The 14,346-nt window shown below is 54.2% G+C and overlaps 1 protein-coding gene across 2 annotated transcripts in view; it reads left to right on the forward strand.

Moving 5' to 3' along the window:
• LOC126002006 (transmembrane protein 132B-like) overlaps positions 1-13,529 on the forward strand; it is a 101,968-nt gene extending 88,439 nt beyond the window's left edge. For both annotated transcript variants that reach the window (XM_049769200.1, XM_049769201.1), the window contains 5 exons: positions 4,510-4,653; positions 7,267-7,472; positions 7,897-8,167; positions 11,268-11,459; positions 12,297-13,529. In XM_049769200.1, the coding sequence (XP_049625157.1) occupies positions 4,510-4,653; positions 7,267-7,472; positions 7,897-8,167; positions 11,268-11,459; positions 12,297-13,442 (1,959 nt within the window). In that variant the 3' untranslated portion in view covers positions 13,443-13,529. The remainder of the gene's footprint in view (positions 1-4,509; positions 4,654-7,266; positions 7,473-7,896; positions 8,168-11,267; positions 11,460-12,296) is intronic.
• The last annotated feature ends 817 nt before the right edge of the window (positions 13,530-14,346 follow it).

The following is a 14,346-nucleotide window of genomic DNA, read 5'->3' on the forward strand; positions in this document are numbered from 1 at the left end:
GAGAGAAAACAGAGAGAGACAGAGAGAAAAAGACAGAGACACAAAGAGAAAGATGAGATAGAAAAAGGGAGAGCGGGGCCGGAGAGATAGCATGGAGGTAAGGCGTTTGCCTTTCATGCAGGAGGTCATCGGTTCGAATCCCGGCGCCCCATATGGTCCCCCGTGCCTGCCAGGAGCAATTTCTGAGCCTGGAGCCAGAAATAACTCCTGAGCACTGCCGGGTGTGACCCAAAAACCACAAAAAAAAAAAAAAAAAAAAAAAAAAAAAAGAAAAAAAAAAAAGAAAAAGGGAGAGCGAGAACACATGGTGTGCAGGTAGAACCGGATTATGCTGAGCCTTGGACATCCCATCGCTTCCACAGCAGCCAGGATCGCACAGACCTGGGACCCCATCCCCTGAACTCTGGAAGCCTGGGATTCTGCCCATGTGCTCACCACAGCAGGAGCTCTTGCTCCTCAAGGTCTGGCAACGGGGAGGAAGTGGGCGGTAACCCCAATACTGAGGGAGAAGCAGAGACCTGGGGCCAGGAGGGACCCCACTTTCCCTGTGCTCCTCAGATTGTTTCACACACACTGAGTTTTGGGTCAGAGTCATCTCCACTGTGCGAGTCAGAGGCGGCCTTGGGTGGGCTGGCAGGGCTCAGACTCCCGGGTTCTGCTCTTCAGCTGGTCGCTCAGCCCCTGCTGCAGGCCAGGCCCACGGTCTGTGTAAGAAATGAATATTCTCGTGGCTGGCGAGTCTCAGTGTCTGGCCATCTCACTCTCAGCTGCCGAACTAATTTCCTTTTACTGTGGGAATAAATCACCGCCAGGCCAGTGGCTTCCTAGAGTGCTGGAACTCACCCCCTTCACACTGGAGTATGTGCTGTGAAAAGGTCTGGGCTGAGCTCACAACCTTAAATTGTCACTGTTCTTTGACATGGCTCTGTCAGGATTGAATTCGCTCCTCCCACCTCACCTGCAGTGCCCAGGGCCTCCGGACATGTGAGATTATCTGTCTCACCATTTATCTAGTCATTATCCACAATCCATACACCAATTTACCAACCCACCCACTCATCCACTGATTCACCATCCATCCATCCAACCATGCGTGCATGCATCCATCCACCCAACCATCCATCTTCCCATCCAACCACCTATCTACCCATCCACCCACCCATTCACCCATTCACTAACTCACCCATCCACCCATCCATCCATTCATCTATCCACCCATCCATCTATTTATCCATCCATCCATCCACCCAGCGACCCACCCATCCATTCACCCACTGACCCAGTGACCCACCCATCCATCCACCCACTGACCCACCGATCCACCAACACACTCATCCACCCAACCACCATCCAACTACCCCTCCATTTATTCACTGTACACCCATTCGCTCATTCACCTTTCTAGACATCCACTGACCCACCCACTCTCCCATTTACTTCTCATTCACCCCATCTACTCACTTATCCATCCACCCACCCACCCACTCACCTACCCATCCATCCATTTATTCATCTACCCACTCATCCACCCATCCATCCATCCATCCATTCATACATCCACCCATCTATCCATCCACTGACCCACCCACCCATCCATCCACCATAACCCAATTATCCCTCCATTCATTCCCTGTACGTCCATTTACCCATTCACCTTTCTAGTCATCCACTCTCCCATCCACCCACCCTCCCATTTACCTCTCATTCACCCCTATTCACCCATTCATCCATCCATTTATCCATCCACCCATTCATCTACTCATCCACCCTCCCATCCATTCATCCACCCACCGACCCACCCATCCACCCAGCTACTCCTCCATTCATTCATAGTATACCCATTTACCTTTCTAGTCATCCACTGACCCACTCACCCTCCCATTTACCTCCCATTCACACCCACCCATCTGCATATCCCCATTCATCTACCTACCTTCCATCCTCAGCCACCAGGTCCACCCAGTCACCCTCTCACCCACAGCCCACCTGTCCCCCTTACCCTCCCCTTCCATCCCAGCCATCGTGAACTTTTATGCAGCAACATGGCCCCAGCATCCATCATGGTCATGTGCTATTCTGTATGCACAGATGCAGGAATACACACTCCTCATCCAAAAGGCAAAGGAGACAATGGACCGCATGGGAAGTCTGGAGCTGGAAAACAGGCCTTGGGCCCCTTTATTCTAAAATTGCCATTTCCACACAGCCACAGGGATGGCGAAACCCTTCAAAAATATCACCTTAAAAAGGGAGGCCTCCGAGGAGGGGCTTGGCCAGGACAAAAATGACTTGGCTGTCTCATCTCTGAAAATCTGAAATAGGAAAAACAGTCTCTGAGCTGCTGCTTCTGAGTGTGACAAAATGCTCTGCCTCTGTTTCCCTTTGAGTCTCTTCTTCCCCTTTCTCTTCTCCTCCCCTGTCCTCCCCTCTCCCTCCTCTTTCCTCTCTCTTCCCACTGCTTTCCTCCCTTTCTGTCTCCTCTCCCCTTCCCTCCTCCTGCTTCTCCTTTCTCGAACACACTCCCCCATTTCCTTTCACATCGCTTGTGTTTCTGCCCAGTCTCGGGGCTCTGGGCCCAGGGATTTGTTTTCTTTAGTGGCTTTGCTCACGCTCGGGGCTGCCACTCACCATTCTGTGGCAGTTCTCAAAGCTCAGGAGCGCAGCCCTGCACATGCAGATAAAAACACATTATCCATCACCCAGGCTGGACTCCAACAGGCAGCAAACGGGAGTTTCTAGGCAACTGGGCACAGGGCCCGAGCGAAAGGGAAAAGAGAATCACGTTTCCCGCTAGCCGGGCTGGGCGGGCGCTGGACAAGCCTAGACAGACACGTGTGTGTTCCCCGACCGTGTCTGTGCTCGTACCCACGTCGTGCTGGTGATAAGTCCTGCAGGACAGATTCTGGGCTCTTGGGAACCATGTTATGAGAGGTGCTGGCTAGCCCTGCATGTCTTGGGTCTGGCCCCCTCTCTGCACCCCACTGGCTACGAGTTATGTACAGAGGAGAGTCTAGATTGCTCCGTGCTGTGTCTCGTAACCTGCCTGCTGCCCAGTGGCCTCTGAAGTCAACTCCTTCCTCATCTGCCTCTCTTTATTTCACGGGAGGGGGCTGGGCTCCCATTGCCAGCGCCTCCCTCTGGAGCAGGGGTGTGGGGACCCCCAGTGAGCCCCTGATCAGCAGGCCTGTAGGCTCAGAGAAGCAGCTGTGGGAGGGTCTATCTGACTTGGAGGCACCAATGCATCCGCTGAATGAGCTTTACAGCCCCAAATCCCACCCCACCCTACCTCCACCCAGGCTCTGGGGTGTGCTGGGGGTCCCCGCACCTGTCTCCAAGCTAGTCCAGAGCCCAGCAGCGCCCCCCAACTCCACCCCACTCTGCAGCTTTTCTTCTGCAAAGGGGCTTTCACTCAAGGTGCCTTTGGACGCCCGGAGGCAGTTCTCGGGGTGCCCACTAGATGGCGCGCACAGACCAGCTGTGGCCTCACCTGCCCCCCTGCACACCTGTGCCCCGCGCACCTGAGTATACACCTGTCCCTAGGTCACCTGCATGAACATCTGTCTCTAGGGCACCTGCATGGACACCTGAGTCCCGCCTACCTACCCCACTGTGCCCGAGCAGGAAGAGCGCCTAGTTCTCATTGTGCTTCTCAGGTTTTTGCTTCCTGAGTTCTGAGGCTCTGCGATCAGATGCACAGATTTTTGGGGCGCAGAATTTTGGGGCAGACGAAGGAGCCTTTTATTATTCCGAAGTGCACGTCTGTACCCGTGGCGGAAGATGCATGTGGGATCTACTTTGCTGCTCACGCAGCTGCTGCGTGTCTGAGTCGCATGAGATGAACCACGTATTTACATAGAGATGCACGCAATTTTTCCCTCTTCCTCTCTCTCATTCCCTCTTCAGTCCATCACTCCCGTGGGGGGCACAGTCTCGGGGTGCTGAGAGCATGAGGTGGTGATGTCAGTGGAGAAGGAGCTGGCAGAGGGAATGGGGTGGGCTGGAGATGGGGGGAAGGGTGGAAGTAGGGACTGCAGGGGTCAGGGGAGATGGCAGCCTTGCTTCTGTAGAAATGGGGGACAGGTGCAGTCTTGGGGGGCAGGGGATGGGGGCTTTAGGTTTGGGGACAGAGAATGGGGCTGAATCTGGGGGAGTCAGAGGACAGGGAGGTTGCAGGTGTGGGCGACAGTCTTGGCTCAGGGCATCCGACCCCTGCTCCCTCTTGCCTTCCCCTATCCTCTCTGCCTGTGGTCCCTGGAGATGCCTGGCCCCTGATGTGTCCCCCCTGATCTATTGCTCACATTCTCAATGCTGGCCAGAGTAGGCATGTCCATGGTTTCCTCACCCTGTATCCTGTCAAATAGGCTGGGATTTCCGGGTGATAGATGAGGCCCCTGAGTGGAAAGGGCACTGGAAAGAGCCTACAGGTGAGATCACCTCTGCCCACCATATGGGCATCTTCCCGGTCACGGTCACCCATGGTCCCCCACCCCCTGCCCCTTCTCTCGGCAGGACACGGAGCTGCTGAACACGGCTGTGCTCACAGGCCGGGCAGTGACCGTGGCTGTGCGGGTGGTGGCTGTGGAGGAGGACGGGGCCGTGGTCCACGTGGCAGGTGCTGTGGAGTGCAAGTCTGCAGACGAGGACATCATCAAGGTACAGCTGGGCCGGCCACTGCATCTCCTCTCCTTCCCTCACCCCCATCCCCCTGTTGTCCTCTCCTGGGGCCAGGCTCAGAGCTGGATTGGGGAGCAGCTGAGGGCAGAGATGGGGGGCTATGTCTGTGCTTGGAGCACCTCCTTGGACTTGGCTCTGGACCCTGTGGCCAGTTGTGGTCCTCACGGTGGCCTGTGGTTGTGGTGGGTCTCATCCTGAGCCCAGGATGCCCTGCTGGAGCCTGAGAACTTTGCCTAGGGCAGGAGCACAATTTGGCAGTGGCATCTCTTCCCATCTCCTCCTGTCTTTTCCTCTTCTCTTCCTATCTCTTCTCATTTCTTCCCATCTCTTTCAATTTCTTCTCATCTCTTCCCCCATCTCTTCCTCTCTCTTCCCTGCCTCTTTCTGTCTTGTCTTCATCTCTTCTTTGCTCTTTCCATTTCTTCCTGTCTTTCCTTAAGTTTCTTCCTGTCTCTTTCCATTTCTTCTCACCTTTTCCTTGTCTTTTTCGGTTTCTTCCACATCTCTTCCTTGTCACTTTCCATTCTTTTTCTTCTTTTTTTTTGGGGGTGGGGTGGGGATTACACCTGGCGGTGCTCAGGAGTTACTCCTGGATCTATGCTCAGAAGTCACTCCTGGCAGGTTTGGGGGACCACATGGGACGTCAGGGATCAAACCTGAGTCTGTCCTGGGTCAGCCATGTGCAAGTCAAATGCCCTACCACTGTGCTACCACTCCGGTCCCATTCCTTCCCATTTCTTCCTGTCTCTTCCCCATCTCTTCTCCATCTCTTTCTCATCACTGCTATTTGTTCATCATCTCTGAGCACCTTGTAGCCATGACTGGGCCCAGCAAGTATCTCCTGTCTCTCCATAGTTCCTGCCCCTGTCCGATGTGATTGTCTCTCTGGGTAGGTCTTGGTGGAGACTCCAAGTTGGGCTGGTTCCTTCTTTGGGATAACATCCCTGCCTGGCTCTGATCTGTGAAGATCAGAGTTCCAGGCTCAAGCGACTTTATTTCTCGTTCCCTCCATGTCTTTATTCCCGGGAGGTGCGTCTCATGCTCCTCCGCAGAGACTCAGGGTCACACAACAATCCCAGCCAGCAGCCAGGGCACTTGTAGGTGCCACCTAAGAAGCAGATTATCCGTGTGAGTGGATTGAAACTATCTTGCTGGCTTTTGCCTTATCACTTCAATGTCCCCTATCCAGAGGTTGTGCCCCCTCTATTGTTGCCCAGACAGGTTTATCCCTTTCTATTTAGACCTCTTACAAACGGTTGCCATCCTGGTGAGAAAGATATCTCAGCCTAAAATAAGATGAAATAAGTTATTTTAAAAAAGGAAGTTCAGGGTAGCTTATCTGCGAGCATCTTCACAAGCCATTTCTCCTCATGCCCATCTGATTTTCTCCGTAAAGGACTCTTGGTTTTAGTTTGGAAATCAGCGCTTGGAGGAGGAAAACTGATACTACCTTTCAGAAAATTAATTGTGTCTGTTTTGGGGCCACATCTGGTAGTGCTCAGGGACCCTATGGGATGCTGAGGATTGAACCCCAGTGGGCGGGCTCTGAGCAAGGCAAACCTTTCCTGGCTATGTTATTGCTCCAGCTCAAGTGTTTACTTAATCATTTCTCGGGCTGATGCAGAGGATGTATGTGGGAAAAGCTTCCTTTGTGATTGGGGAAAGGTGGGAGAAATGCTCCCCCAGTGCCCCACATATCCTGGTCAAAGTTGGGTGTGTACCTTCCCAGGCACATAAGGGAATCTCAGGGAAGATTGGAACAAGGTGGGGTATGGGATGGAGCCCAACAGATGCTCTGGGCTGGGTCCCACCATGCACAGCCAGAGACTTTCTTGGTGTCGCTTCCTCGTCTGTGAAAGAGCCCAAAGAACCCTCAGTGTCTTGGGGGACAGCTTCTGGCCCTGCCCTACCTTATCTGTCCTGCTCTATTCTGTCCTGTCTCGTCTTGCTCTGGCCACTTCCCTTGCACATTCACAGGTGGGCACAGGGTTGCTTAGTGGTGGCAGGGCTGGTTTTATGGGCCTTGTGGGCATTTTGTGCAATGTGTTGCAACAGGCCTGGCTCTGGGGATGCCAGGACATGTGTGTACATGAATGTGTGTATGCCAAAGACCCGGGGACCCACAGTAGATGGGCAGTGGTGCTCCCAGGCTGAACTCACTGTGCTCAGGCCCTGTTGTGCTGGGAACCCTCAGCTCCCTGACACCTCCTGCTGCACCCCTAAGTATTTGCGGGCTACTCTGGCCTGGTTTCTTGTGCTTCGGAGGTGGGAGGCATCATTGACCCTGAAGCCAGAGTGAAGGAGGCTGCCCTGGTTTGGTTCGCTTCTTGTGATGGGAACTCAGGGGAAAAGGGACAAGGGGAAACACACTACAGAGGCAGTGAGGGGCGTGCGGTGCCCCTGCTTGGCAGGACGGGTGGCCTGGGTCTGGGCTGGGTCTGGGTTGGGGTCTGGGCTGGGATCTCCCTCTTCCCTGCCTGAGCAGTCGGTGCTCTGCATCTGAGCGTTGCTCCTGCCGGTCCCACGGAGAAGGGACAAGAGGTGCTGGTCTCCCCAGTCTCCATTCTTCCCCGCTCCTTCGGCTTCCCCCAGGTCTCCAACACCTGCGACTCCATCTTCGTGAACGGGAAGGAGATGAAGGGCAAGGTGGATGCTGTCGTGAACTTCACCCACCAGCACTTCACCTCCCAGCTGGAGGTCACCGTATGGGCTCCCCGGCTGCCCCTGCAGGTCGAGGTCTCGGACACGGAGCTGAGCCAGATCAAAGGCTGGAGGATTCCCGTGGCCCCCAACAGGAGGTGAGGAGCCGGTGGGTGCTCCCTGAGGACTGATGCTCCAGGATGATGGGAGGATTTTTGGAAGGAGGATAAGGTGGGGAGGACTTGTGACCATGTTTGGGGGTGAATTGGGGAGGACTCAGGGTCACATTCCATTTTGACTTGGGGGGAGAACTCAGTGAGAATTTAGGATCGCATTTGGGGGTAACTTGGGAGAGGATTCAGTAGGGATGACTCAATCATTTTTGGAGGTGACTCAGAGGGAGGACTTTGGGGGAACAGAAACAGGAAGAGGTCATGAGGGATCTAGGGGGCGGACCTGGTGGGAGGAGCCAGTCTGTTCCGTGCATGGGATCTCCTCTCTGTCTGGGCTCTGTCTGCGGTTCTGTCCGTCCGTGTTCTGTCCCTGCCATCTCCTCCCTGCCTGGGCTCTATCTGCCTCTAGGCCCACCCGTGAGAGCGAGGACGAGGAGGACGAGGAGCGGAAAGGCCGGGGGTGCTCCCTGCAGTACCAACACGCCACTGTGCGGGTCCTCACCCAGTTCGTGGCCGAGTCCCCCAACCTGGGTCAGCCGAGTTACCTGCTGGGCCCCGACTGGCAGTTTGACATCACCGACCTGGTGAGCGAGTCCCTGAAGGTGGAGGAGACGAGGATCGCTCAGTTCCAGGACGCCCACACACTAGTGGGGCGAGAGCCTGGCATCACCACAGTGCAGGTATGGGGGACCCCTCCCAGGAGGCCACAGGAGCCAGTGTGTGTTTGTGAGACACTGTGCGGGAGCACTGGGAGGCAAGAACAGACAGATCCCATGACCTAAAGTCAAGTTGATATATACTGTATTTTTGGTATCATAAGATGCACTCCCCCCCATAAAAAAGATGGCGGAAATGTCTGTGCGTCTTATGGAGCAAATGCTGCATGGAGCTGAAGCCTGAATGCAGGGGAGGAGATCAGAAACTAAACACTTGATAGCCGCAGTGCGATGCCCCCTTTATTGCATAGGCATGCCACATAGAATGAGCAGTCAGGTTATTCTGTTATAGTTTATTAAATATTTCAGTACACCATTTGCTTTAAAATATTTTTTTCTTGTTTTCCTTGTCTAAAAACTATGTGCTAGAGCAAAAATAATACGGTGGTTTTCTTTTTGGTGGCGGGGAGGCCATGCCTGGAGGTGATCAGAGGTGACTCCTGGCTCTGCACTCAGAAATCATTCCTGGCTGACTCAGGGGTGTGGGGGACCCTATGGGATGCTGGGGATCGAACCCGGTCACATGTAAGGCAAATGCCCCCCCTTGCTGTGCAATGACTGCGGCCTTGCAAATCGATATTTGCTGTTGGAAAACATCCTCATTTCTCCTACTGGTCACAGCCGTGTTAAGTGTGTCTGGGCCAGTCACTCCCTTGGGACCATAGTTCCTCTTTGTGTTTCATGGTCGGAGATGGGGAAACCTGTGACACTTTATTTACTCTGACTCCTGAGCTTCGAGCTCTATTATACAGCGGACAAAGCATTTTCAAGAAAAACGTATTTACTAAAAGTCCAAGAAAAAAATGCACGCAGTTATATGCTCTTTGGCATAGCCGCGATAAAAGGGATTCCTCCAGGAATGCTGAGGACATAAGTATGCAGAAAGAATGCGGTATATTTGTTGAACAGAAATTCCATGTTGAGACGATCTGCCTGTCTGTCCGATAGGACTAAAGTTCAAGGGGCTCGAATCTTCTCCACATCTGTTGCTCTCTCTCTCTCTCTCTCTCTCTCTCTCTCTCTCTTTGGTTTTTGGGCCACACTCAGTAATGCTCAGGGGTTACTTCTGGTTATGTGCTCAGAAATCGTCCCTGGCAGGCTCAGGGTGACTATATGGAATGGCGGGGATCGAGCCAGAGAAGGACAGAAAGAGACAGAGACAGAGACAGAGATGGACAAACAGAGAGTTAGAGCCAGAGCCAGAGTCACAGAGAGACAGAGAGGGACAGAGAGACTGAGAGACACAGAGACACAGAGAGACAGAGATAGAGACAAAGTCAGAGATACAAAGACAGAGAAACAGAGATAGAGATAGAGAAACAGAGAGAGACAGGGAGACAAAGAGAGACAGACGCAGAGAGAAACTTAGAACCCTTTTATTACCAGTGTGAAGTCTGAAGTCTGCTGCCCTGGGCTTTTTGAGAGAGACAGATGTAATTCACCCACCAAAGAGGGCCAGCCTTAGGTCCGGGTTCGAGAGAGAGAGAACAGAGAACACGAGACAGAGGCGAAGAAGGTGGCATCTTGCTGATGCTTTATCTCCAGCCCCCTGAGGGCCAGCAGGCTCTTCTTTGGTCTTTTACCTTGCCTCCCCCCAAAAAAACTGCCAGACTCTCCCTTTTATACTTTGGGGGCAGTTGTCCATTGTGGGGGAGCGTGTCCCAATCCAACTGCCATGACAGGGGTGTGTGTGTGTCCAGGGCTATGTTCCAGTCTGATTCCAAGGGCTTGTCCAGGTCCAATTACTGTTCCATCAACAGTCGGGGGCACCTTGAACCATTCTCATTCATGAACTCTGGTTTTCGAAGGTCAGAGTTTGGGGGTCAGAGTTTGCTGCCTGTGCCAGCACCACAAGGCCCAAATAAATCCAGGGGGTGACCAGGTGGGGCTTTCTAGGGTGGAATTTACTTCCCAGCTCATTAAGTGATTGGTAGACCCAGAGATGGAGGATTTTGACTTTGACTCAGTGTCGGCTCACCCTTCAGTGTTCCAGTGGCTCCCCACCCCCCAGGACTGCTTATGTCTGTCCTCAGTGGTGCTCCCCAGCTCATCTCTGTCCCGGCCAGGGAAGGCACTTTTAAGGGTCCAGGTTCTGAGGACTCGCAGGAAATCCTTGGATAAGGTCCCCTGCTTTATGGTTACTGTGCCTGTTAGCATCATGGCATCCCAGGAGGGATTCTCATCACATGTGTTTGAGAGATTAGGTGGGATTTCTTCAACAGAGTGAGAGGGCATTCTGGAACATTCTGGAACATTCTAGAACATTCCAAGAATCCTGCTTCCCAGTTTTACTCACTAGAGGCCCATCACCTGGGTGGCAAGCCAGGCTGTGAATTATGAGGAATGTGGTCTCCCAATCAGGTTAGGGCCTTCTTTCCTACTCTGCTCCATTGGCCTTTATTTATTTATTTATTTATTTATTTATTTATTTATTTATTTATTTATGTTTTTGGACCAGGCCCAGTGGTGCACAGGATTAACTCCTGGCTCTGCACTCAGAAAACAGGGCCAGAGCGGTGGCACAAGCAGTAGGGCGCTCCCCCCGGCATCCTATATGGTCTCCTAAGCCAGGAATGATTTCTGAGTGCATAGCCAGGAGTAACCCAAAAACCAAAAAAAAAAAAAAATCACTTCTGGCAGGCTCAGGGGATCATATAGGATGTCAGGGATTGAACCTGGTTGGTCTCAGGCAAGGCAAATGTCCTCTCTACTGTGCTATCGCTAACCCCCATCCTGCTTTTAAATTTTTACCACCACCACCACCCCCCTGCACCTCCATTTTCTGCCCAGTCGGCTCCACACAGCCAGGCCTCACAGGGACGAGTGTGATCCCAGAGCTGCTCCTGGCCCTGCCCAGTGCTCACCATGGTCCTACCACCTGCACCCTGCAACTTAGATGATAGACAGGGATATGGCCCTCTAGCTTGTCACTTGACAGGGCCGTTTCACATCTTGTTTCCAGACCAAGTTTCTCCTGGGAAGTCACTGCTGTTTTGGTGGGGAGATGGGTGGGTGTGCCAGTGGGACCGAGGGGCCCGTCACAACATCTCCTCTTCTTTCGAAGGTGCTATCTCCGCTGTCGGACTCCATCCTGGCCGAGAAGACGGTTATTGTCCTGGACGACCGCGTCACCATTTCGGACCTGGGTGTGCAGCTGGTGGCCGGCCTGTCCCTGTCTCTGGAGCCTCACGGAGCTGACAGAAGGGCCCTGATGGCCACAGTAGCCACCCAGGATGTGCTCCAGGCCCCCCGGCAGGTGCGCTGCCCTGACACTTCCTGAAGACACACTCGACTCTGAGTACAGTGCTCAGCCATCCAGTCGGGACCTGCTGCTCCTGGGGCTTATCTCTGATGGCTATGGGGTGCCCCTTCCCTTGCCATTCACTTCTGAACCTGTTCCCCACTGCCCCAGGACCCCAACTCTCACCGTGCCTGGGAAGGTTGTCCTTTAGATACTTGGGTAGACCCATCCAAGCCTCTCCCTGAGCCTGGTATGATGACTCCAGAGCACTTTTGATGGGCTCAGACTTGACTGAGCTCTGAAAAGAATGAGCACTGGGGTCCAGAGCCTTCTGAGAAGGCCACATCCTACCCCAGCAGCTCTGCTCCACTTCCTCATCTGTCATCTGCCACTTGTATCCCTACCTCCAGGCCCCTCAGTTCCTTTGCAGCCACCTAACTGGATATCCCCAAGCCTGATTTCATTCAGACAAACATCCTGATCTTCCAGGAAGGTCAGAGCCAAATTCTGTGGCTCTACACACCCTAAATTTTTTTTGTTTGTTTTGTTTTTGGGCCACATCCAGTAGTGCTCAGGGGTCTCTCCTGGCTCTGCACTCAAAAGTCTCTCCTGGTAGGCTCAGGGGACCATATGAAATGCCAAGGATTGAACCTGGTCTGTCCTGGATCGGCTGAATGCAAGGCAAACGCCCTACTGCTGAGCTATCTCTCTGCGCCCCCCCCCCAATTAATCCACACCCTGGTGCATCCAACACAGCACATTATTCGGCCCTCACCTTGGGGGGGCCTAGAGCCTGCTGCTCACCCCACATTCACTGTTGTGGTTCTTAAGTTCTGCTCTTCCTTCTCTTAGGAAGCTGTGGTCAGCACCTGGGTCCTGTTCAGTGATGGCTCCGTGACACCCCTGGACATCTACGACCCCCAGGATTTCTCTGTGACAGTGTCCTCGCTGGACGAGATGGTGGTGTCAGTCCCCGACACCCTGCAGGACAAGTGGCCCATCGTGGTCGCGGAGGGCGAAGGGCAGGGGCCCCTCATCAAGGTCGAGATGACCATCAGCGAGTCCTGCCAGAAGACCAAGAGGAAGAGCATCCTGGCTGTGGGCCGGGGACACGTCAAGGTCAAATTCTCGCCCGATGCACAGGAGCTCCTGCCGGGCAGCAACGACATCGGGGACATGGGTCGGGAGTATGGGGGCCCTGGGGGCGATGCCATGGGACGTGGGAGGAGTGCCCAAGGCACCGGGCAGGACCGGAGCACAGTGGGCCAGCGGGAGGACGGCGCCCACAGAGGCACCACGGCGCTGTCCCCCGTGGAAGGCCACCAGAGGAAGTTCCTCAAGAGTGGGGGCCCAGATGCCTTCACCAGCTTCCCCACCTCGGGCAGGTCTCCGGGCCCCGACAGCCCCAGGGAGCTGACGGTGACGTCGCGGGGCCTCACTGACCTGGAGATCGGCATGTATGCTTTGCTGTGTGTCTTCTGCTTGGCCATCCTGGTGTTCCTCATCAACTGCGTAGCCTTCGCGTGGAAGTACAGACACAAACGCTTCGCTGTGAACGAGCAAGGCAACATCCCCCACTCCCACGACTGGGTCTGGCTGGGCAATGAGGTGGAACTTCTGGAGAGCCCCGTGGACGTGACGCTGCCATCAGAAGAGGCCGTGGCACTGGGGGATCGTGGGCTGCCCTTCGAGGAGAGGGACTTCCTGCTGGACGGCGCGGCCCCCAAGACGTTTCGTGGCCCACTGCTGCGACCCCCGGACTATGTCTACGAGAAGGACATCATGCCCGGAGAACCCATCCACCCACCACCAGGCCCCAAGAGGAAGCGAGTCAAATTCACTTCCTACACCACCATCTTGCCCGAGGATGGTGGCCCGTACACCAACTCCATCCTCTTTGACAACGATGACAGCATCAAGTGGGTGTGCCCGGACATGGGGCTAGGGGACCCCCAAGACTTCCAGGACTACATGGAGAGCCTGCAGGAGCGGCTCTGACCTTCCTCGTGGGTATTCACCATGCTGCCTTCTGTTTTGGAGATCCCGGCACCCTGGCTCTGCCCGAAATCCCGGGGAAGGTGTATGGGGAGGAGCTGGCATGTTGGGGTCGGTGCAGAGTGGGTGGCCGGCTGGGAAATGCCTCTCAGAGTCACACATCGGTTCTACAAAGACTCGGTGGCCGCTGCGTTATCTGCCACCTGGTTTGAGCTCCGCTGCCAGTGCCTGATGCTTGCCCCGTCCCCACAGACATGCCCTTGAGTTCTCATGTGACACACATGGCCACGTTCGAGGGCTTCGAGAGACCTGGCAGCCCGTTTTTCTACTTCTAGACTTTTAATAGCACAGCGGACACCCCTGGACCCTGGCCCGAGAGCGGACACGTGTGGAAGGCAGCCAGGGGGAACTGTCTGTGTCATCTCCAGGCCCTGCTGGTTATTTTTTTTATAGGATTTTCCACTTCTTGTCACACCCAGTTTCTCGGACCTCTGGGATACTTTTGGGAGCGTCAAGAGAAGGCGTTTCCTCACCCTCCCTTTTGGGATCTGTTTCATGTACATACGACTTCTCCTCACCAACATCACCCCATGCACTTTCCTGGGTCCACACGGTGTCCGTCCCCTCCTCGTACCTTCCCCCACACCTCCTTGTTTCCTGGCCTTGAAGGGCCACAGCTGAGAAGGTGTCCTGTCCACTCTCTCTGTCTTTCCTTCCTTTTGTTGTTGAACTTTCTCGTGTCAGAGGCGACCAGGGATCTTACTGACAACATTAATATACTGTGAGGGAAAGTCTTCTCTGTAGTTTTCTCTGTCAAGCTTAAGCCCCAGACAGAAGTTGTAAGCCACAAATCATTTTTTTTTGATTTCTGCTTGTTTAAGATTCATGGGGGACTCCTGGTGGGGTG

Source organism: Suncus etruscus, chromosome 2, assembly GCF_024139225.1.
Source record: "Suncus etruscus isolate mSunEtr1 chromosome 2, mSunEtr1.pri.cur, whole genome shotgun sequence".
NCBI lineage: Eukaryota > Metazoa > Chordata > Mammalia > Eulipotyphla > Soricidae > Suncus > Suncus etruscus.